This window comes from Thunnus albacares, chromosome 18 (assembly GCF_914725855.1).
Source record: "Thunnus albacares chromosome 18, fThuAlb1.1, whole genome shotgun sequence".
In the NCBI taxonomy this organism is placed as follows: Eukaryota; Metazoa; Chordata; class Actinopteri; order Scombriformes; family Scombridae; genus Thunnus; species Thunnus albacares.
Window position 1 is genome coordinate 27,474,073 of NC_058123.1, and position 24,797 is coordinate 27,498,869.

At 38.8% G+C, this 24,797-nt stretch overlaps 2 protein-coding genes across 4 annotated transcripts in view; one reads left to right on the forward strand and one right to left on the reverse strand.

Annotated features, from left to right (window-relative positions):
* The first annotated feature begins 739 nt into the window (after positions 1 to 739).
* On the forward strand, positions 740 to 11,021 carry lyz (lysozyme). Of its 2 annotated transcripts, none has more exons than XM_044334690.1 (4): positions 740 to 1,420; positions 2,291 to 2,452; positions 3,363 to 3,441; positions 10,904 to 11,021. In XM_044334690.1, exons 1-4 carry the CDS (start codon positions 1,294 to 1,296, stop codon positions 11,019 to 11,021), a joined length of 486 nt encoding a protein of 161 aa, XP_044190625.1. In that variant the 5' UTR covers positions 740 to 1,293. The 2 variants fall into 2 exon arrangements, with proteins under 2 accessions (XP_044190625.1, XP_044190626.1); XM_044334691.1 differs by lacking the exon at positions 10,904 to 11,021 and adding an exon at positions 3,544 to 3,722 and having other exon boundaries at positions 748 to 1,420.
* Positions 11,022 to 18,030: 7,009 nt separating this feature from the next.
* The window catches only part of mbd2 (methyl-CpG binding domain protein 2), a 30,479-nt gene continuing 23,712 nt past the window's right edge, over positions 18,031 to 24,797 (reverse strand). For both annotated transcript variants that reach the window (XM_044334252.1, XM_044334253.1), the window contains one exon: positions 18,031 to 20,093. The gene's annotated coding sequence lies outside the window, so the exon portion shown is untranslated. The remainder of the gene's footprint in view (positions 20,094 to 24,797) is intronic.

Consider the following 24,797-nt stretch of genomic DNA (forward strand, 5'->3'; position numbering starts at 1 on the left):
CACCTTCCAAAACTGTCCTTACTGACTAAAAATGTCCACCACTTTTACAAATGTCCTCATATTCTGAAAATGTCCTGACTTCAAATGTCTTAGATTGATCCTAATAAAGCTGCAGTTCCTCTAATGTCCACTAGAGGCTGTTCCAAGAAAGTGACTGTATTGAAGTGAATGGGAAAAAAAACCCGTCTTCTCACAAATACAAAGTCAATACACAGCTGTCTAGAGATGATTTCCCTTCTCTCTACCATTAAGTAGACTTAGACTTAAGTTTACTATTATTTTCAGTTTTCATTGTTACAGCAAATGCCCCCAAAGAGACTAACACCAACAATAAATATATCTGTCTAATAACTTTTTTCTGTGTAATCTCATCCTGATACTAGTTTTGGCAATGAACTGCCATAGAACTGATCAGAAACACTTAAGGAGTCTTACTGTTGCAGTGGCTGATAACCCTGCACAGTTCAAGTAGAAACAGAACCAGGTTCCTGTTCTGGGGAGTTCCATAAAAATCAGAGAGGCTGCTTTCCATGTTCATCATATTATTCAATGTGCTGTTTGTTTTTAACTCTCAGACATTTGAACAAATATTATGAAACAGTGAAGTTTGAACTTTCTTTCAATATCAGTCAGAGTCACAGCCTTTCAACTTCCATGAACTTTGTTGAAAGTGTTACAGAGTCAGTTGACAGTGCTATAAAACATGTAGCAATGTGCCAGCAAAAGCAAAGAAGAAGAAGACCCCAAACTAGTAAACTTGGATGTAAAATTGACTTTGCAAATTGGGTTTTTTGATGAAATAAATGCATTCATTACATTTGTCAGGACTCAGGGATACACAGAATGAGTTTTGGTGAGTAACACTGAAAGTCAACATCATTTGCTTATCACACAACCTTAAAGTCAAGGTTTTTTTAAAGTCAGGTAGGACTCTTAGACCATAGTTTGTCTTTTCAGCCACACAAGTGTATAACTCTGTCAGATTTTCTTGTTACAGCTCTTTGCTGCAGATGAATTTGCACCTGCACTTTATCTTTATCAGTCCCTCACATCAGTCTGTATTATCACACTGAGAACACACTCTGTCTGAAAAAAACAAACAGCTGTTCAAAGTTCAAATGAAAAAAAAACACGATTACATTTTTAAAAATTTTCCCATGTTTCGAAAGCTTTGTTGGTACTGGACAAATAAGGAGTTTGGAAGAAGCGGCCACAGCAGTTTCAGCTGAACTTCTCTATAAAAGGACATTTAGCATCAGCTGTTGAAACATTCGCTCTTGCAGAGAGTCCATCATGAAGACTCTGGTGTTCTTGCTCTTGGTGACTTTGGCCAACGCTAGAGTCTATCAGAAATGTGAATGGGCCCGAGTGCTGAAGAGCAATGGCATGGACGGTCACCACGGCATCAGCCTGGCAAACTGTGAGTAACAAGCTTGTTAGTTCATGCACGCAGTCACCAACAGAAATGTTACTCATTTACATGCATTTCTATTTCTTAACTAACAGCAACACAACATAACATCAATGTTAAAGGGCTATACCTGCCCATTCACTACAAGTGACATACTTAACGTCACAGTTAATTTTGTAAACCATGCCAATATGTCGTAGAAATTTCAATGAAACTTTTCCACCTTTAAAGCCAGCCATTGTTCCATTCATTTTGGTGCGATATGGAAATAAATTATCAGACTTTCTTAATTTGTAACATAAAGTCAATATGAACTTTTTGTGTAATGGTATCTACTATGACACTGGTCCAACCTGCCTTGTCACTATTCACATAAGATGCAGGTCCAGCCTGGGTCCACTGCAGCATTTCCACATACATCACTGCCCAGCCGGGCATAGCATCGGTGTACATAAAAGTGGTGGATGTTGTGTTTGTTACATCATACTTGCGTACCTCACAACAAAACCAATCAGATTCCTAAATGGCAACCTGCGTCGAGGGCCCAATTTATGTGAAAATCTACCTGCGTCAGACCAGTGCCCAACCCTGGTCAAGAGGAGGGTCATGAAGGAGGGCTGGCCTACAGGGGTTGACCCGTGCAGATAGACCCCTGATGTGGGTTAAACCTGCATCACTGTGTTGATATGAATGGAGTATTAAACCGTATTGACGCGCAACCATAATGTTGACAAAAATGAATGCAGAATTGATGTTTATGGTGCTGGATTAAAAAAAGTCTGCCACTTAAGCTTGAAAGTTAATCGTTGATTTTGGAAATAGTATGTCAGTGGTTTGACAAAATAATGTTTCAGGTGGTCTGTTCTGTCTCCTCTGCAGGGGTTTGTCTGACCGAGCATGAGTCAAGGTTCAACACCCGAGCCACCAACCGCAACAGAGACGGATCCACTGACTATGGCATCTTCCAGATCAACAGCCGCTACTGGTGTGACGACGGCAACACCCCCCGCGCATCAAATGGCTGCGGCATCAGATGCAGTGGTCAGTGATGAACCACCACACTGTAACTGAAACCACAAAGGGACATTTTCCTATTACTGTATTTTATTAGTTACCATGTAGGCTTCCATGTTTTGTCACCAATCCTGTTGTGTCCTGAACTTTACCAAACTTTATATGACTCTGCATAATGTAAGTGTCCAGTGTGTAAGTGTTCTTACCAAATCTGCTGCTCTACAGATCTTTTCAGCTTCTTTTAGCTCCTAGTTTTTGTTTTACAGCACGTTTACTGTTTAATTCAGTCCCAAAGCTCTCATCAACCTCATATCCAGCAGCAGCAGGCAGCTATTTTCAACAAACAAGCACTGATAAACCCAGTGTCCACTACCTGCCCAGCACCAAATGGCAAACCGATACAGTGATGAACATAGTGGAGCATTTAGCAGCTAAAGAGCCAGATATTTTTCTCAAGAGTTGGTGGAGACAAAAACAGAGCCAAAAGGACAGTGAATATCGGACTTACATTCATCAGATGGATACAAAAAAGTCTGCAGAGGGATAATGATGTTACTCTGTGTCTACTAGATGTGGAAGTAGGTGGCTGTTTGCAAACACATTTGCCTCAAGAACTTTATAAGCTGATAGTACATCAGATGTTATGTTTTCAGCTTGTCATGGAGTATGCCCAAATGGCAAGATATATAAACCGTATATATACAGTATATTGGCTTCAATATCCTCTTAACTAAACTTTTATTACCAGGATTTCCACCAATACACACATGAAAAGAAGTGGAATTATCTTTACTGAGAGCTATAAAAAGGCTCAGTTTTTCTGTAAACCACTTATTATGTTTCAAATGTTGTACTTACAGTTCCTCTAATGTCTAATATTTTAAATTACCATTCAAATCCAAATCTCCTATTTGTTTTGCTTTTGTTTTTTTCACAGCACTTCTGTCAGATGATGTACGCACGGCGATCACTTGTGCCAAACGTGTCGTTAAGGACCCCAACGGCATTACAGCCTGGTAAGACCTGATTATGTGACTCACGGATACAGACTGTGATGTGTTCACTGTACACACCTTCAAATGTGGAGAGATGAGTGACGCCATTCTGTCTGGTTTCAGGGTGGCCTGGAGCAGACACTGCCAGAACCGCGACCTACGCTCATATTTGTCAGAATGTCGTCTTTAATCAACACATCGAACCAACAACAACAGTAAAGAGAAATGTGGTGATTTCAACCTGTGTCTCTTGTAACTCTGCTCTGATGTAAAAACCAGATTAAAATGTTGGTTGCCACCAATGACTGTTTAATTATTCAAGAGTTATTTGATGTCATTTTGGAAAAGCCTGTATATGTTACAGTAAAAACAAACTCAATGAGCCCTTAGTTGTAATTGTGTGTTAAATAGACACCAGTTTGTGTAGGCTCTAATAATAAGCCAAATGATAAAATAGCAATTGTTAAACTGTTTGCTAACAATATGTTAATGTGGTGTTTTTTAAAATATGTACTGTCATGTACAATCAGTAGTCTAGTCATCAGCTTTGAGGTAATTACATTCTTCTTTTGGTTTCAAATTAAGTTCAGTGGAGAGTAGACAAAATTGAAGCAAAGATGATTAATCAACCATGACTATGTACCCCAAACAGTAAGCATAAAAATTATGTACATTAAAGTTGTACTCCACCAATTTATCATTGCACTCTTAAAACATTGTCAGACTCATGATGGACATTGTCTTTCAAAAGAATATAAATGGATGCAGCAGAACCAAAGATATTGTCTGTAGATCAGGAGGTAGAGCGGGTTGTTCACTAATCGGAAGATTGGCGGTTCGGTTCCCGGCCTCTCCAGTCTAAAGTGTCCTTGAGCAAGGTACTGAATCCAAAATTGCTCCTGATGGCTGCACCAGCACCCTGCATGGTAGCTTCCTGACATCGCAATATGAGTGCAGTCCATCTTACTATTTATTCCATACATTCTTCTTCCATGACAAAATCTGGTGCTTACATTACCCACAATGCAACTCAACCACAGACAGCTCAGTTGGAGATATGGGAGTGTTATGCTAGTAGAAGCTAATGTTGCCAGGAGCTGCTAGCTTCAGGCAGAGATGAAGAGCAGGCTACAGAGGTCTAGTAACATCAGAGGTGGGGACTCGAGTCACAAATTTGAGGACTTGAGACTTGCTTGACTAACATTAATAAAATACTCGACTTGAATCTGACTTGGTATTCATAGACTTGAGACAGATAACTCAAAAGGACTTGACTTTTTTTATTAAATATTTGCATTTTTCTAGATATTGAGAAGTTACATTTCAAACATGATTGGGTGATTTCTACTGCAATCCACATTTACATACCTTTCTTTGAGGGTTTTGTAGTGACGGATGAAGTTGGATGTTGTGTGTCGTGTCACTGATTCGAGCTGCAGACCTTGCATACTGTTGTTCTCTTCTTACTACCCAAGGGTGAAATCCTCACTCAGACTTTGGCGGGGACCGAGTGGGGAGTGAGTGAGAATGTGTGTGTGAGGATAATGATGCATCCGGTTGTGTATGGAAGCAAATAATTGGAAATATATCAGCAAATGAATACCAAATTTCGACATTTAATCACTACTGAATACTTGATGTTGAAATGTAAACACCACAGAATTTATTTCACTGAAATATCTGACTTTGAAAACCATCCTATGAATTTTCATTTTGTGAAATTCTCAATAGTCACTTTCAAGTTGTGCTATTCCAAAAACTTTATTTCCAGTATATATTTATTTTAGGGTTCTCAAATTCAGATAGAGAACTCACGTGCCATCAATCCCTTATGTTCAGATCTGAATTTTAGCATCTAGATTATATAGAAGCGTATTTAAGGAACCAGTTTTAGAGTTTTTGACTTGATTTGAATTTTTCAATCTGATTTGAGCGAATCGAGCAACTTGAATATAGCTTTTGAGGTGACTCTGGGAGGTGAACTTTTTATCTGAATTTGAGAACCCTAAAATATATACTGGAAATAAAGTTTTTGAAATTGAGCAACTTGAAAGTGATTATTGACCACACAAATTCAGAAAGGTGGTTTTCAAAGTCAGTGTGGTGATCAGTTGCTGATATAATACAAAGTTTTATTGCAATTATTTTCTTCCATAGTTGTATATTAGCTGCACTTCAGAAATTGTCCTGACAGATGCTGTGAAATGATGTTTGGGATTCATTTAAAAGCCTGTGCTGATATCTGTGGGTGGTATATCAGCTTTTGTACATCTGAGTACAGATTCAAAGCAGAAGATTGTGAAGCTCTCAAAGTTCCCACACTGTGTGTGACAATGAAGTTACTGACTTTTAGTTGTTAAAGCAAAATCATGCTTCTAACTTTAATATATCATATATATTTAATATATATGATATATTAAAGTTTCAATTAAAAAAAAGAACTGTAAATCAATTGTCAGTTTTTTTCCAGCATGTTGAATCTTGCTGTTTTCCAGACTATGTGACACTCCACTTCAATTACATTACTTTTATTTGCTTTATTTTAATTCAATAAAAATATGACATCAAAAAGCATCAAACTACAACTGAAATAATAAAAAGGATGAGCGCTGAAAACTGTTCAATTTAACATTAATTAAGCTGCAAAAAACACTGACAGAAGACATTTCACAAGTTAATGAGGTTGCTGTTTTCATTTCCTTTAGGATGATATTTTACTTGGTAACTCTCCTCTGTCTCTGCTACACTGTCCCTGCCTTCTCTTTCCTCCTTGCTGTGTCCTGTGACTACATGCTGATTTTCCAAAATGAATTACAGCAGCAGAAGCACAATAGTGAGATAAAGAAAGCAGACTTTCCCATACAATGCTGTTCATCCTACAACATAGATATGTGTGCACAATGGATATGGATATGTGACTCACATGATTAAAATGAACACAGTTGTCTTTACCACAGCCAATGTGTAACTTAAGATGCATACATAGGTACAGGCACACTAAATCAAAGTTCTTTTAATTTATGTTGAGATTTTACACCTGTTTTCATTCACTTGTGCATCTACTGATTGTTCAGTAAAACGCAGGTATGCTGACAGTTTGTGGAACTCACTTGTCTTTTAGGTTGTTTAATAAAGAAACACCTTATATCTGGCCCTTCCTCTATCCCTGCAAGTCAAGCAGTGATAGAGGATCAAATCATTTATGCACTGACAAACAAGAACCAACAGCCAAACCAACAGTTTGGCCCTTTAACTTACTAATTAATACATACATAGCATACATACACTGCAACACTGATAGGAGAAGCAGTATTAGTGGGTTAAGAGATCGAGACCTAGTGATATGGAGGTTGGCTGCTAGCCAAGTTCAGCAAACTTTTTTGTCTTGCCCCCAGTAAAGTCTGAAATAATGAACTTCAACACAATATGCGTCATTCTGCCAACAATATTGTTGTGCAATTGTTGTTTGAGTAATACAATGGCTTACTGCTGACCTCAAAGCTGCATCTTATCAGTCCTCTTTCTATCTGCCTCTTTCACCTCTGTCTCTTCTTACCTGAATGTGTGCATGCCAGTGGCGGCTGGTGACTCAAAACATTGGGGAGGACAGGAGGAAAACCAACATGGAATCTTACAACAAACCACATCAAACTATATCACTGTCCCCCACCCGATGAAATCGGAGGGGTGGAGGGAAATTTTATATGCCAATAAAACAATTTGCTTTCAGAAACAAAAACCCTTGAGTGGTGTAAAGGTTGCTTCTTTAAATACATTTAGCCGTGGAGTGGTTCAAATGTGTCATTTTACCAACAAAGTGAAATTCAGATTCATAGTATTGTTCTATTGTGACAACAAATTTCTCATCAAAAACAGACAACATATCACATGATTTACACGTGTTTCCTGTTTATTTTCTTAGTATACAGAAATATATAAAGTACCACAAAACTATATATAATGTGATACAGGTTCAGATCAGTGCTGAATACAAGAAAGATTGAACACTAAAAACATTCACAGATCTAAAAGTGTAGGTTCACAAAAAGTATTAATGCATGTATCAAATACATGACTTACTCTTATCTATATGTACGATATACAAAATATAGGCCTAGTCTACAAAGCTGACATGTTAACACTAGGGGTGTCAAGACCTTGGGGAAGTACTTTACTCTCAGCCCCCACTTCATACTTACTGAATGAGACAAAAAATATACTTTTTGTTTTAGGAGCTTATATTATACTAATATATTATATTATTTTCCTAAACATGCAATAATTCAAATGTATTTCCCATAATGAGTGTGATGCAATCTATGCAATAATACAACACTTTGCATTTGTATAAGAATGTATATGGTCAATTCATTCTGAGTTAATATGGATTACCTCTGAGGAAAATGACGGAGTTCATTTGGAATCCCTCCAGGACATGATGCAAGTCTGGAGAATCCTGTGTTTGCTCCAGAGGTTGGTTCATTCATCCAGGTCTTTTTGCACAACATTACTGGAGCACAATCTCAGTAAACACTGGTGTTCAAGGCTGCCACTTAAGTGTCCAGGGTCTCTCAGGTCTCATCAGGTCCATCCAAAACTGAGCCCTGGGAATACATTCAATGTAAAGTAGCTTACACAAGACAAGAAAATTATCATGACTGAATAACTTAAAACTACAAGTATTACAAAAAACATTAATGTTGCTGCTGCCAATGCCAGCAAAATAAATCTGATTATGTAAATGCATATGTGAAAAGGCACTGGACCTTTATTAATGCACAATAATGAAATATTCTATGAAAGAATACTCCAGTCTTATGAGGTAGACCACATTATAACAGTATACATTCATTATTCATCAATATAGCCAACTGTTAATGTAGGACCTCCAATTTCCCAAGTTACAAAACAGTGGAAACCACTTATACTGATCACAGTTACAATGATTAACCATTTACATGGATCAATAAGCTTGGAACAGAATCATTCCTGTGCAAATGCTGTTCAAATAATTCATTTATAGTATTCAAGTAGTCTGCTTATAGTGTTCCTTTTGGGTCTTTTCATACATGACAGCATGTGGGAAAAAAATTAAAACGGTAATTCTATTTTTTTTTATTTTTTAACTTTTGCAATTGATGACGGCAACCCCTGTATAGGAGCCTGTTACTGATGAGGACATTATCGTGGAGAGAGAGGGTTCTTTGTTAAGTGTACCAGTGCTGCTGGCAGTGAGGAGGAGGAGGAGGAGGAGGAGGAGGAAGAGGAAGAAGAGGAGACTGCTGTGCCATCCCGGGCTGAGATGCTCTCATGTTTACATGTGAAAGCAGCAAATAAACACAGTCTGGAAATCATTTTGGCCACCTGAACTGTCCCCAGCCTCTCTTCTGTCTCTATGAACTGTACCACTTTGTCATTTCAGCCCTTCTTTGGGCTGAACGAGAAAGTGTGTCCAAACTTTTGACTGGTACTGTACATATCTCCCATGGTTGACTTAACTCAAGAATTCATGTTCTTGCTGGCTATTTTTGGCTTCCTGAGGTGCTCCAAATTTGCCCTGACTTCATCTGCCTATAATCCTTCTCATCATCACATCACCATTCATACTTCTGACATTTGCAACAATCTTAATGATCTTGATCAAGCTCACAGTCAGCTAACTCAATTTAAATCTGACTCTTCTGTTGACCCTTGCTAGTCTCAGACAAGCCTTACTGACGACATCCTCCGTCCACTCTCTTCATGTTCTTTAATCAATAGTGATACTTGACAATGATTAAAGTTTCAATAGTTGACCAGCTCTGCTTGTTTTGTGATGAAATTCATGTTGCACACAAACATCCCTTTTCTTTGTCACTTGGAATAAGCTCCATGCAGATTTTATGATGAAATGTTAGCAAAATGTACAAGTTTTACCTGTAATAGACCTGGCACTGTTCAACACTTTACAGACTCCATGTCAGTATTCTGTATGTTGGAATTGTAACTTTCAATCACACATTGAAAGAAACAACATAGGAAAAATTGATGGAGTTATTATTATAACAAAGGTTCAGGAACGAGACCATGCCTCTCTCTCTCACTAAATTCAATCACTTGCGCCTCACTAATTCAATCATCCGTGCATACCTATATAAGCGTGTCTAACCCCTTTCTCTCAGGTCTCATGCAACCTACGACATGCTTGCATAGAAAACACTTACCTCCTGCCCGTGCTCCGTGATCCACGTTCCTCGGCAACATACCGCCCACGACTAGATCCAGCAGTACCGACGAGATGTCTCCTTCACCACCACATCCACATAGAACCCTTCTCCTCCAGACGCTGCGCTTCTGATCAGCTGGGATCCAGACGCTCCACACGTGTCCACGCAATGGCCCACTCGGTCGCTGCTCTTTTCCAAGCGATTAACATCTTCAACCGGATGTTTGCTCACCTCCGGCGAGCTCTCAAGGAGACGGTCGTCCCACTCCTACGAAACGATGATAAAGACAAACTTTCCAACTCTATACAGACTCTACTTCAATCAACTCTCTCGCCAGCAGCTCAAATCCTCTCGCTCTTCCAGGTTCATTGTCCGCCGCCGGGCCGATGCACACCGATGACGGTGGTCTTTGTTAGTGAAACAGCTATTGATGATTTTTCAAATAGCTAACACAGTTAACACCTGTTGGCAAAGTAAACTGAACTCTCCTTGCAACTTCATCTGTCTCCTTGTCGTGCTTTTGGGTTCGAACCTGCCATTACCAGTGAACTTTACACTAGCTGGGGAACATAGTGAAGCATTTTTTGAGCTAAAGAGATATATTCACAGGAGTTGGTGGAGACCAAGATAAAAAGAGTGAATATTAGACTGAGATTCACCAGGTGGACCAAACACGACTCCAAATTAATGCTAATGTTGTTCTGTGTCTGCTGGATGTGTAAATGGGCAACTGACTGGTAACAAGTTCGCCTTATCAAATTTATAGGTCATATAGTATGTTGGTGTAGTGTTAACAGCTTGTTTCTGCTGCCACCAAATGGCCAGAGATTCATTTAATTGCTCTGTGTCTGTACAGATTTTCCACAACGTAATGATAAATGAGGTGTTGAGTTTTCAGCATGTTCATCTATGCCAAAATGGCAAAAAAACCCAAAACAAAACATGAACAGTTTTCTTCAATGTCATTTTAACAAAACTCTCATTTAAAAAAATTCCACTACCACACATAACAGAAAATCTCATCAAGGCTTGTTCTTTTTAAACCATTTATTATGTTGTACTTGCAATCCTTTCAAGGTGTTTTTTTAAATTACCATTCAAATCCAGATTTCATATTTGTTCGTCTATTGTTTTGCTTCTTTCACAGAGCTTCTGACAGATGATGTCAGTAGATTGGAGCCTGGTAAGGCATGAGTTGAGATACAGACTATGATGTGTTCACTGCACAAAACCTTCACATGTGGAGAGATGAGTGATTTCATTTTGTCTGGTTTCAGGGTGGCCTGGAGCAGATACTGCCAGAACCATGACCTACGCTCCTTTAATCACACATGGAACCAGGATGCTGTCATCAATATGATACAATTCTCTTATCTTAAACTGCATTGGATTTAAACTCTACTGTTTCCTTGTAAAAGGAGCGAAACACACTGTTCTGAGGCTATGATTCTTCTCAAATCAAGTGAAGTCAAATCTGTACTTCTGTTTGATGTTTTTGGCTACTGTAACACAATGAAACTGGGCAACAAGTTGCATGAACAGGGAGGGGTGATATACAAACAATGAGTTTCAGGTGTAAGAGCAGCCTGCAACTGAAATATATACATAACTTAGGCTATACTTTGTGTACTTGATTTAATGGATTTAATGGATTTCAACCTGTATCTGTTGTAACTGTGCTCTGACATAAAAAAAAGTCTAGTCATCAGCTTTAAGGTAATTACATTTTACTTTTGGTTTCCAATTAAGCTCAGTTGAGAGTAATCAAAAAACATACCATGAATGTAAAACTGAAGCAAAGATGATTCATAAACCATAACTATGTATCTCAAACAGTGAGCAGAAAAATAATGTACATTACAGGTGTACTCTACCACTGTATCATTGCACTTTAAAACCTTGTCAGACTCATGATGGACAGTTGTGATGCAAGTAGAATCAGAGATGATGGGCCCTGTTTTCATGGAGGCGCAACAACCAGAACAAACGGCGCTCCGACTGTGTGATATTTTCCTGACCTTGAAACTGTCTTTGCCTGTCTGTGTAGTATTTTGGTGACCAGCGCAGAGCCACACTGCACAGGTGGAAGGACAGGCACAGACAGGTGGGAGGTTCATACTAATGGAGCAGTACAAAGCCAGTTGTATTTTGTTTGAAATTGGGTCCTAGACGTCTCAGCACCACGTCTGTCTCTGGCATCAATCCGCTGCTGCTTTGATGATTTTACCAAGAAGAGCAAACTAAATACTTGCTGAAAATGTGCTATAATGACAGATAAGTTATTTCAATTAAACACTCCAACCAAAATCAGTACAGAAAATAACATTTAATGAGGTTAAAGCAGGAAAGTCAGAAAATTAGTCTGTATTTACCTGTAGGCTAAATGAATATGAATGATTCCTACAGTATTTGTTGCCCACAGCTGCCACACCACTCAAAACCACACCAAAGAGTGACAAAATGCAGCTCGCCACAAAAATGACATTTTTCTGTGACCAGGGGGCGTGTCCTTTCATTTCTGTCATTCTGTGTGCCACAATAATATACTGCAAAGTGAACTAAAAAACACTGTTGACATATCTGATAGGCCGTACTCTCTGAAGTGAGATGAGATGCCATATCTGAGTCACTTCTTTTAATTTTTTTCATTTAAACCTCCTCAGCCCCAACTGATACTGACTCGAGTGACAACACTTGAGGCAATTTATCTGATTTCATAGAGCTCCCTCTGGAGACACAGAAGGCTTTTACTACTTTCTCACATATGCAGTAGTACTCCCCAACACCCGGAAACACACGCTGATATGTAAGATTGGTGGAGTTTCCCTTTAATACAATATAAAACAATAAGGAAGTTGATAAGCTGTTTTACTTTAAACCAAATGATTCTTTCCCTCATCTTTTCCTCTACACAAAAGCACCCACCTCTTTTTTAAAATCCAAGGCTAATTAATTTTCCAGATGTGACAGATGTTTTCTTGGTTCTCAGTTTACTTTTTATACTGTATGTCCAGCCTTGAAAAAGGAGTGAGGAGCAGCCAGTAAGTATTCTAAATCTCAGTGGATTAGAATAATGAAAAGGGGTTCACTGATGTAAGTTTAAATTGCACAAGGCAGCTGATTCATTTTCTGCTCCATGCTACCTGCGGCGTGAAAAAATAGTTAACTGAAACTTTTTGTGGAAAAAAACATATCAGCCACAAATTATTATTCAAATAATTATTATCCAGAGTATTATGCATCAAATCTTTATAAGTCGTAGCACCAGATCTGGACAAAGCTCACCTGTTAGAGTTTCCTAAAATCCCAACAACTGAGCTGTTGCAGAGCCCCCTGCGCTAAGTAGTTTGCCAGCTCAGTTTGTTTTGTATCCAGTTCTGATGAAATTCATGCTGCACATCTCTTTTCTTTGTCACTTGGAACATGTTTCATGCAGATTTTATGGTGAAAAGCTAGCACTGTTCAACACTTCACAGATTGCATGACAGTATTCTGTCAGTTGGAATTATAACTGTCAATAACATATAAAAAACAACAACATAGGAGCAATTAACAGCTATTGATGATTTTTCAAAGAGCTGCTGGGAGGACCAGTAACATAGTTAACACCTTTTTTCAAATTCATGAATTTGAGTTTCCTGTACATTTAAGATAAAGTCAGCAACATAAAAAACAGAGAAGCACCCTGGTGGCCTAGGAGTTTAAGATGCTGACCATGTAACCACAATGTCACTGAGTCAAGTCTGTCTGCATACGGACCTGCTGCATATCTTTATACCCTCATTTCCTGTCAGCTCTGGACTTTTTACTGTCAAATATAAGGAAGAATCCCCAAAAATAATGAATAAAAGAAAGGTAAAAAAACGTTGAAATCATGGCTCATGGACAAAACCCTGAACACACCACTGGTCAGTGAGATCCAGCATGTCCATGTGTCAAACATCCGAAGTGTTGAATACTTTCCAAAGTTTTCCAGCTGCGGGAATACAGAGGCTATGTCTGTGGAGTTTACACAAACCAAGAATATGAAATGCAACCTTACATTTCTAAATGTTATTTTCTAGGAGCATTTCTCATACATTCCTTGTCAACTAATTGATTACAAATATCTGTCAACTGATTCAGTTGATTAATAGTTTGTTTTACAATATAAAGCAGCTTTTTCTGAAGCTAACTGTCATGTAGCCATTTTTATTGTGTTTACACCTAACAAACCCAAACTTCATTTACTTTAATGACATTTTATCATTTTAGTTCCAGAAACAAACAGGAAGTTATTCTATCATCAGAGTGAAGCTGCAGAGTGAACAAAACCTGCTGAACTGTTTGTTTTGATGGAACCAGTCAGATGTGACATCCAAAAATAACCAGGACAAATTATGGTTTTACACACACACACACAAACACACACACATATTGGCAGTGATATAATACATTCTGTAACCCCTAACCCTACCCTTTAAGCTGCTATAATTGATATGTGTATATTAACAATGGAGCAAATGACTTTGTGTATGTGAAAGTGGTCGCTCATGTTGACAAACCCACAGATAATTACATACTGCAGTTCCCCTCAGCACTGCACAGCGTTTTAGGGTCTTTCAGCTCATTGTTGTGGTTTTACGGCTCACAATTTTACTGTTTTAGTTCAAGATCTTAAAATAATTACATACTGGGAGCCAATGGATGATACTGGTCACAGTACAAGCCTGAGTTCTGTAGTCAGTCAATAGATTTTTGATTATGAAGTGAAGAGGCTGCTGCAATAATCAAGGTGTGATGAGATAAAAGCATTTCAAGTGCACTATGTGTCTTTGAAATTTACTGTTTCACTAATGCATCGTGTTATGGAAGCTAAATATGCTTGAACTGTATTTTCACTGGGACTTTAATCTAAACCTGAATATAACCTCAACCCTACAACCAAGTCTTAACCCTCAATTTTTTGAAGAGGTAACTGAACAAAAGGTCTTCACTGTCCAAAAAATGGGCTACAGAGGTCTGGTAACCTCACTTCTTTCTAACTTGTAGTCTTCAGCCCCAACTGACGCTGACTCAAGTGACATCATTTGAGGCAATTTATCAGTTTTTACACAGCTCCATCAGGAGCCACTAAAGAGTTTATACACACTTTTTACGACCACCCCAACCATCCTCCTTATGTGTTAAGCTTTTCATATTTTTGACTTCACTACGATCTAATATTCATACATGTGTTTGTTAAGGGGGGGTTATCTCACCAGGAGAATTCCCTGTTGCTGCATTCTTTAAGAACACCCTCAAAGAGTAGAGCCTTTTAATCAAATCTCTCTGCCCATTTGCTATACGGTAAATTGTCAATTCTTTGATGTAAGCGTCTCTGACTGAAATACTCTGGTGGCTGAATGGGAGCAAATCCCTGCATGCAGCCAGGTTCCAACATCCTGCGGTAAGCACACGCAGAAGAATGAAGGTTGTTATAGCAGCATTTTATGTAATGTCCATGTAGTGGGGTTACATGTTCATGGCTGTTATGTTTGAATATAAATATACTGTACAAGCTTAATCATGTCCAACTAAAGCATCATTACCAGGAGCAGTTTCATGCCTCCAGTTTAACCTCAGCCAGTGTTTTCTGATGCAGAGCACGAACAGAGCTGCTGTTACAGGATGGAAACAGGAATCCCTGGACGAGAGAGAGAGAGAGACAGAGAGAAGAGAAAGAGAGAGAGAGGAGCATCTGGCAATGAAGCAGGAATTTAAATGTGTAGTTGCAGTGATCAGAAACTGGCATCATAGGGCCATTAACAGATGCAAATGAGAGCAGAGCTGGCAGACTGGTTTGTCTCTTTCTGTCTTTAACACACACACACACACATACATACAAATAGACAAAAACACCACACATATATAGTCATACAAACATAGTTTAACATTTGGACTGAGAGCAGTTTGTGCCAAGTGTCTGACAGAACAAACACGCTGATGATTTAGCTATTCTTAGAGCTTTTGCCACAGGTGGAGCTAAAGGTGTAAAGTTTGTCCTGAGGGTGGTGCTAGAGGAAAGGTCACAGGGTCATTACAATCTAAAGGGTTCATTCTCTGGAGAGCAGGAACGGGATCAGGAAATTTCATGACAATCTGGACAGAAGATGCTGAGATACATGACAACCTACCATTCCATGTCTGGCAGTTAAACATGTCATTACTCTGCTGCTACAAGCAAAAAAAAAAACCTAAAAACGTCAGAGGTTACACAGTTCTTTACTGGAAGACGAGAGAGGAAAGTCTGACAGAAGAGACAGCAACAATATATAAAAAGAAAATGTGTAAAGAAGAAAATAAAAAATCCAGTTTTGCTTTACAGAAAATGAAATAATCACTAAATTGAACTAAATAACACATTTTATTTGGGGTCAGTTAATGTAATGATTTCAACTGTCCACCAAATGGATCTACACATGTACAGTATGTCCTCCAGATTCAATAAAGCATCCATTTGTTTGGCCAACATTTTCGTCACATACGCTTAATGGCCAAAAGTATGTGGACGAGCCAACTCACTTCTAATGCTCTTTTGGCTGAATGGGGAAAAAAAATCCCTGCAGCCAGGTTCCAACATCTTGTAGAAAGCTTGAAACCAGAAGATTGTAGGCTGTTATGTGTTTCCATAAATGATCACGTTTCATCACCAGCACCTTTAACATGGTCACATCCCTGGGGCCTCATTTATAACTGTTACACACACAAAACAGGGCCTTAAAGATGTGTACAACACTTACCATGTAAAAATTGAGATTTGTAAAACTTGACATACAGGCCAGTGGTGATAGGATAGATTTATGCTTGTTCAAGTCAGTGATATGCACATACCCATCTGCACAGTCAAAGCATTATTATTTGTTGTAATTGTTCATTTTGTCCATGACGGCTGTTGAGAGATCCTTTCCTATTGTAAATCCAATGTCAGTGTTGGGGTACAAAATCCACAGTCCTCACTCTGTGCAAAAATGAATTCTAAAGATCAGCCAAAACTAATGTAATATCCTCTTGATTCGACTGACTCAGACTGCTAAAGCCTCATTTAAGCTTCAGCTGAACTTTAGAATGCAGTTTTTTTTTTTCCTGTACAAAGACTGTGGATTTTTAACACCCATCAGTTAAATTATCACTTACGTATTAACAACCAGTGTGGCGAGGAGGAACAATTACAGGGACCAGTAACTCTTTTAATGTACATATGCTTGCATTGTTTTAAGATATACTTAAAAATGTGTGAACCTATCCTTTATGCTGTGTTTATTTAGTCATTCTATTCTATTTTCAAAAGACATCCTATTATGGTGGATACTTCTAATTAGTGCGACCCAATTAAATTCCAGGCAAGTGTGAAGCAATCGCTCTGATTTCCTTAAACATATACATATGACAGTAACAATGGTGCATAATACTGTGTGATGGATGCACTGGCCCTGTTAGAGGATTTAGAGAGAATGGGTGAAGATTTCCCGGCCCATAATAACTGGCTAATAAGCCGATTTAGATTCCCTAGAGCCATGCTCTTGGATGTATGTACTGAACTGCATCCAGCTTTAGACAGACCAACCTGACGGAGCCGTGCCATCACAGTACAGATTCAACTGACCACCTTATGATTTCTGGCAACACTGGTTTCCAAAGAGAGCTGGCCAATAGGGAGTTTGATAGTTATGTGATAGGATCATATAATGTTTAATGTTTTATGCCTGAATCCGTTTTAGGAAGGAATTCAATTATTTAAACTCTGTCTGGTCTGGAATATCACAGCTCTCCTTTAGTTCAGTAACACCTGCAGAATAGATGGTATAATTAAAATGATACATCAGGATTCCCCACACTGTGGGAGAAGGGTGACAACAACAAAGCAGCTTTCAGCAATGTCCAAATGTAATCAGCACAATTAAGTGCACACCATCTAAAAACTTGGCTCAACATGACTCTTTTACTCGGACACTTAGCAGTGTGGGGGACAGACTGGCGCTGTGAGTGATGGGTGATCACTTGGTCAGTTAATAGCTAATGTGGCACATATGATATTTATATGTAATTGCCAAGTTTTTATTTTTTATTTTTTTATTTTATATGCATGCACTTTATTTTGCATGTTTACAGACACCCTCCATTCAATTTCAAGCATTTCTATTTTGAGTATAAAAGGCAGGACATAACGTGCAGGTGTATAAGCTGTGGGCTTGTGCTGTGTTCAGTTGGCAGTTAACACCTGAACCAGTAAAACCACTGAGGACCAGCTGACTTATTATTGTGTTTTCCATTTATTCTTTCAGAATAAATAATTTGTAACAGCCCAGTCACCAGAATTGAATGTTGGCATTGTACGTTTCTGGGTACTTACATATGCAGCTGTTTTTCTGGCAACAAAACTGGGTATTTTAACCCAAACCATGATCTTTTCCTAACTTTAACCAAGTGGTTTTTGTGCCTATACTTAACCAGATCTTAACCACAATGTTGTCACACTAGAAAATGTAATTATGCAACTGATAACGGCTATTCAATGTGGTGTTCAATAACAAAAAAAGCTTAAAATGTCAGTGTTGAAACGTAGAGATTCAACATATCCGTGGTTTGCAGAAACTTACATTGCCAATGTTTATTCTGGTGATTGGATTGTTTCGAAATTGAGTCAGCTTGCACTCTATGGGAATAGCATCAGTTCATTATAGAAATTCTTACCATTCAGGCCTGGTGTAACATTAATCTAATTTATAACTTGCAGGTGACAATGGCATCCCCCTCAGGCACCAGGTCTTCATAACCTTTACAACCCCGCAGAGCACAGAGGAAAGGTAATGGGCATGCTCGTGCACACCCAGGTGTGAAGCACACCATCGGACTACTGACATGCAGATAGCGATGTCTGTACTCCTCAGGTGGTTTTCATACCACCCAGAAAAAGAGTGCTGAATTATTGGGGGATATGCTGCACAGAAAATGGGCCTAAACCTAACCAAATCTCAACTACAGCACTGTCACACCATACATACATATTTATTGATGTCGTCCTGTTGATAGGGCATGAGATCAGAAAACACTTCTATATGTCTCCATTCTGGAGTGTATGGACCAACAACATACAGTATCTTGTAATTTAGTGTGGAGGACTTGTTGGAACTAACATCTCCAGCTCAAGCACAGATTGCCAGATACAGTCTGTAAGCACAGGTTTTAGTTTTGGTCTCTGCACAGGTGCAATGGACCCAAACCTGGCAACCTCAGTGTGACAGGAAGACTGCAGGACTCATTGCACCCAGCTGCTGTTTGCCAAGAAATAGTTCAAGCATGTAATTCCCCTAAAACCATACACTTTTAACATTTCTGTCTGTGAACAGGTTTTTAAAAACAAGATACAGAGTTAAATAGGGAGCTTTAGATGTGTTGGAAGGTGTATTTTTTAATTCTGGACAGAGACAGGCTACTTGATTTGCTGCTACCAGTCTTTATGCTAAGCTACGCTAATCATGTCCTGAGCAAATTAGTATATTTCCCAAAATGATGAGCTATTCTTAAAGGTTGAAATGTCATACATCATCATCATCATCATCATCATCATCATCATAAACACAGTCATATATCAACAGATTTTGAAAAAGTACCAACTAACAATTGTGAATATAATCATTTATTGACTCCAGTCCAAGAAATGTACACATATGTTCTCTCAAGGTATAAAATTTGTCTTAAATAAGCAACTCATCTATTTCATATTCATGTAAATTCTCATTATTTAATTAAAACCCCTGAAGACCTTTTAAAAAAAAAAAAAAAAAGAAAAGAAAAAACTGACGACAATCTGACACCACAAACAACCAAAATCATCAAAGAGCACAATAAGGGTTAGTAGAGTTAGCAAAAGCCGTCCAGCAGTTTGCAACCTGACTTTGGGTTTAATGAGGGAATTGCTCTTCAGCATTTTTTCATCAGTTTTATATTAAAAAAAGAAAGAAAACTAGTATTTGAAGACTGAGACAAAATAAGCGCTTGTTGTTAAGTTTGTACAGATGAGAAATCACTGAGAGGATTAAAGGCTTCGGTTGTTGCTTTGAGCTGGTACACTCAACTTATTGCTGCTGTTGCTCCTTATGTTCCTATATGGCAGTTTCTGTTGCTGCTGTTTGCTGCTGTATTAATGTTGAAACTGGTGTTGCTGTAATATCTGTCATTGCTGATGTCATTATTTCTGTGGTCGCTGCTCCCCTCGTTGCTGCTGCTGCTGATCTGGAAAATCACATTAGTTTCCAGAGGCTGACAGATGTCCGGTTTGATGTCATCCTGGGAAAAGGTTTCTTTAACGGGAAGGTTGAAGCTATCACCCACTGAGACAACGGATCAGGTGATGTTTCAGTCTGTGTCAGGGTCTGTTTTTGGTTTGTTGTCTGGATTAAGATGAAGATGATGATGATAGACCTGAGGCTGGTGAACAGAGGAACTCTAGAAAAGAGACAGAGAGAGAAAAAGAGTTATTGTTGCTGATAGTTTAACAACAAGTTTAACAGCCTAATGTTCACTCTATCAGCTGACTGGCTTCAAAAAAAAATCCCAACTCTATCTGGTCCAGCAAAACTGTTGAACCAGGCTCAACTTTTGCTGCAACGCAACCCAACTTCATCCAGCAAGGTGCCACAATGGCAAATCACATACACGCAAGTACACATTCCTGGTGGATTACTTCAATGCCTTATTCAACCTTGCGATTGTTGCGATGAAAGATAAAACATTTGCTGCCATGATCATGAGTATTACAAACTGCTTTGCAGTGTTCTGGTTTCTGTAACTTCAACTCTTCTTCCTGGATCTTCTTTTATTGTCTCACTGGTACCTCAAACAACACGCCCACACCATCGTAGACCCCATGTACCCTAGTGCTGCACTGCCAGTTTTGGTTTGAATGCGGCCTTAGGCTTTATGTGTTGCTGTCGATCAGGAAATATGATCACATTCAATTAAAAGACATTTGGAAAGTGATGACTTTTTTGGAGATTGAGGATGTTTTTGCATCTGTTTTTGTGAGGGACAATTACAGGACATTTAAGGAAAATCAGGACTTTTTTTGTATGTGAGGATGGTTTAATGACAATTATCCAAAGTGAGGCCCTCTTTGGTAGGTGAGAACATTTTTGACATCTTTGGCAACCTTTCCTGACAGGACTCCTTGGCCTCTACCTGTAGGAGCCAGGTGGGCAGAGGCAGATGATTAGGAGGATTCAGCTCACCTGGTCTAAGTGCGACCCACAAAGCTTCAGCAGTCAACCAGTCTGTCATTTGTTTCATTTGGTATAGGTTCATCTCTTTTCTAGTCATGTTTAATAAAGCTACTTTACTTTTTTCAGGTTAAGGTTAGGATTAGGTTTAGGTCAGGGTCAGGAAATGGATTATGTCAATGAGGGTCCTCACATGTGTGTGTGTGTTAATAAGTACTCAGGTCCTCTCTGATGTCTCGTACTGGCAGATAAAGGGTGAATATAATTGTGAGGTTCCCTTCAGAGACCTCTGAACAAAACTCTGCCTCCTACCTCCTTCTTCTATTAAACCCAAATTGACTCGTTAAGCTTGTCTTAATAAAATCCACTTAATAAAAACACTCTGCAGCACAAACTATCTCTCTGCTGGGTTCCTCCCACCTCATGCAGAACAATAAACATCAGCCTCTAGACAAAAAAAAAAAGTCCAATTAATGTGGAGAGCCTCCATGCTAATCATTAGCTTCTCCATTAACCCCTTGACACCTCCTCCCTTCTGCTGCATTAACGAGGGGGGCGGGGCTATAATTAGGACGGCTGGTATGCGGAGGCCTATCGCCTGCACAGAAAACATTTTAATTATACATAAAACACCAGAGTGAAGCGTTCACGCAGCAGGAGAGCAGGAGTGATATCAAATGGCATCATGTTCTCCTCCTCCTCTTCCTCCTCCTCCTCCCTGTCCTCCTCTCAGCTGCACAGACGCCTCCGTCAGCACATTCTAACTCCCATATTTAAAACAAATACATGATGGAAACGTCCCAATCAACTGAAAGAAACAGTTTCTGGTTTTCTGGTTTCCTCCAGACTGCTGGAAAATTGGTTTTCCTAGCAGTCCACTAAACTTGTCTTTCCATTTTATTTCATTTTGCCATTTTGATTCCCTCCTTTCCATTTCCAATACATTTCCATTTTAATCAGTTGTTGTACCATTGCTACTCTGTCTTTTCTATTTTTCTATATTTTATATCTAATTGTGTCATTTTGAATCGATAATTGTGTCATTGTTTTTTGAATCCCTTCTCCTTTCCATTTTAAATCCTTCTTATCCCATTTGAATCATTCGTTTTCATTTTGAACCCTTATTGTCCCATTTTGGATCATTTATTACCTTGATGAATTCCTCCTTCATTCCATTCTGAATCTGTCATTGTGCCATGTTAGTCCCTTCCTCTTTCCCATTTTGAATCCCTTCTTTCTATTTAATATAAAAATAATAATTCAAACAATTTGCTGTGCCATTTGAATCTCTCCTCATGTTTGATTCTCTTGATGTGCCGTTTTTACACCACCCTTCCGATTTAAATCCTTTATTCTACCATTTTGAATCCCTCCTCCTTTACAATTGAAATCCTTAATATGTAACTTTGAATCCTTACTCCTTTACATTTTAAATCTCTCACTGTGCCATTTTGAATCCCCTTATATTTTCACTTTTAATTCTTCATTATGCCATTTTAGTCCTTCTCTTTCCATTTTGAATCCTTTATTCTGATTCTGAATATTTCTTTGTGCCATTTCAATCACTTTTCCATTTTGAATCCCTCATTGTGCTATTTGAATCCCTCATTTTTTTCATTCCCTCATTTTAAACCCCCCTTCATTCCATTTTGAATCATTCTATCTTGCTAAACAGAGCCAGTTTTTTTCATTTTCATTTCCAGTAATCCTTCATTGTGCCGATGTGCATCCTCTAGTCTTTCATTAGGAAAACCGAGGTGTTGCTAAATCCACCAAACACACTTCATGATGAACTCTTTTGTTTTACTGTTTCATTGTTGTGCTGTTTCAGTGTATTAGTGTGTTTGTATCTGAATGTTTTCTCCCTTCAGCATTTCGGTATTTTCATGTTTCAGTCCGATAATCCTCGGCTCAGTCTTAATTACTCCCTAATAATTAGAAAATCCTGATAATCTGCTGCTTAATCGAGGCAATTCAGCTGACTGACAGCACACGCTCACACACACACACACACACTCAGCAGTTATCAGCCTTGTGAGTGACTTTGAAGCAGATAATTCTCTGTGTCTCAACATCCGCAAATTACCAGCAGCTGAAAAATGCTGCAGAAGTCTGAATCAGCTCCTCTGGAAATTACAAGATACACAGCTAATAATCACACACACACTCTCTCTCACACACGCACACTGTGTGTGTGTTTGATACTGTGTCTGTATCAAACAGTCAGAGTCTTCTCAGTCAGCAGTGTGAATCCTTAGTCTCGATCAGATAAAAACACCCGTCTGCACATTTAAAGGAACAGTCTAGCATTTAGTGAAATCTTCTTCCCTGTCTTCCCCAGAATCAGATGAGGAGATGGATATCAGTTTTTATTTTTGCTTTATTCTCAGTCTTGCACTCTTATTCAGCCACACAGCGTAATGTGGAGCACTGTACGCCAAACCCGTTTAATATGTAACATTGTTGTAAGAGTTGTATAGATGCAGGCATATGTCTGACCAAGCTCAGTGTGTTTGTGTGTATGTTGTTTTTAGTGATTCCACTTCAAATGAAAAAATAAAGTTATTTTATACACACATAATTTGAACAGACAGAAAAACTCAACATAACAAAAATAAATAAACAAATAAGTTGTGTTACTTCTATGATGAGGAGGCAGGTTCTGCTTGGTTCAGAGCATCTCTCTCTGTCCAAATCAAGTTTTTCTGGCGCAGATCTGAGTTCTGCTATCTGCTGATACTGCTGACGCTGAGTCAAATCTGATACATATATTTACACAGCATCAGATTTTTTTTTTAACTCTCAAAACGTTGATGATATTGAACAGTACAGGCCAAAATCCTGTATCAGTAGGGTTCCAGGACCAATTTTTTTTTTGATACTTCAGTATATTTTGCTGATACTGCAGTACTTCTGTACTTTTACTAAAATTAAAAAACTTCTTGAATGCAGGACTTTCCTAACTAATTTTACTAATGGAATATGTTTACACTGTTGTATTGATACTTCTACTTTAGTAAGGGATCTGAACACTTTCTTCACCGCTGACAAACTTATTTTAACAACAAACTGCTGGTTTCTGCACGTGCTTCTTTTATTTTACGTTTTCTCTAGAAGCAGCATCAGGGTGTCACTACCACCTACTGTTCCATGCAACATAAAGAGTCACACAAGAGAAAGAACGGAAGAAACCAACTCAGCCATAAAACCCACATAAATAAATTATCAGGAAGCAGCAACAAGAGTCACAGCAGCAGGAAACAAACCGAACGGTCTGAGAATTTTTTTTGCAAAGATTTAAAATGGTTGTTTCAACGGCTAGAAAGCAGCCCAGGAGACACACATACACACACACACACACACACAGAGACACACACAACGTCTGGCCGCTGCCCTCTCTCTGTGGTCCAGCTATAAAAACCCATTAGTAATCACTCCTCGACTCTCAGCAGCTCTTTTCGCCCAAACGACTTCCATCTAGCCAATCTGCATAAATCTGCATTAATGGACGATTTTCCCTCCACAGAAAACAAATGTGCTTTAAAAAACGCCTTCTTATCTATCAGCTTTTAAAGGAAACATCAGAGAGCGGAGACACACACACCGTCTATCTGACAAAACACACACAACAGCAGCTTCTATTAACAACAGAAAGTGTATATCACGACAGACATATCGCTACAGCAGCACTTACTAAAAAATATAATGTGTGTCTGACAGGACAAACAGCAAACTGGTGATTTAGTTATTCTTGGAGCCTCATCAGTAGTGGAGCTAAAAATGTAAAGCCTGCCCTGAGAGTGGTGCTACAGGAAAGGCCATGAGGTCATTAAAGTCACTATAATAAATGTGTCTTTTTGCCCCTTGAGAGGCAGAGCCCACAGATCAGTCTGTCTTAACACCAGATCGAGGTATCTCAACCCTGTTCTTTGTC

Excerpts from the sequence above, each read along its gene's own strand:
- lyz (XM_044334690.1), top strand. The coding sequence starts at position 1,294 with ATGAAGACTCTGGTGTTCTTGCTCTTGGTGACTTTGGCCAACGCTAGA. Across the intron at positions 2,453-3,362 it reads CTGCGGCATCAGATGCAGTG|CACTTCTGTCAGATGATGTA; the intron begins GTCAGTGATGAA and ends TTTTTTTCACAG. Across the intron at positions 3,442-10,903 it reads CCCAACGGCATTACAGCCTG|GGTGGCCTGGAGCAGATACT; the intron begins GTAAGACCTGAT and ends GTCTGGTTTCAG.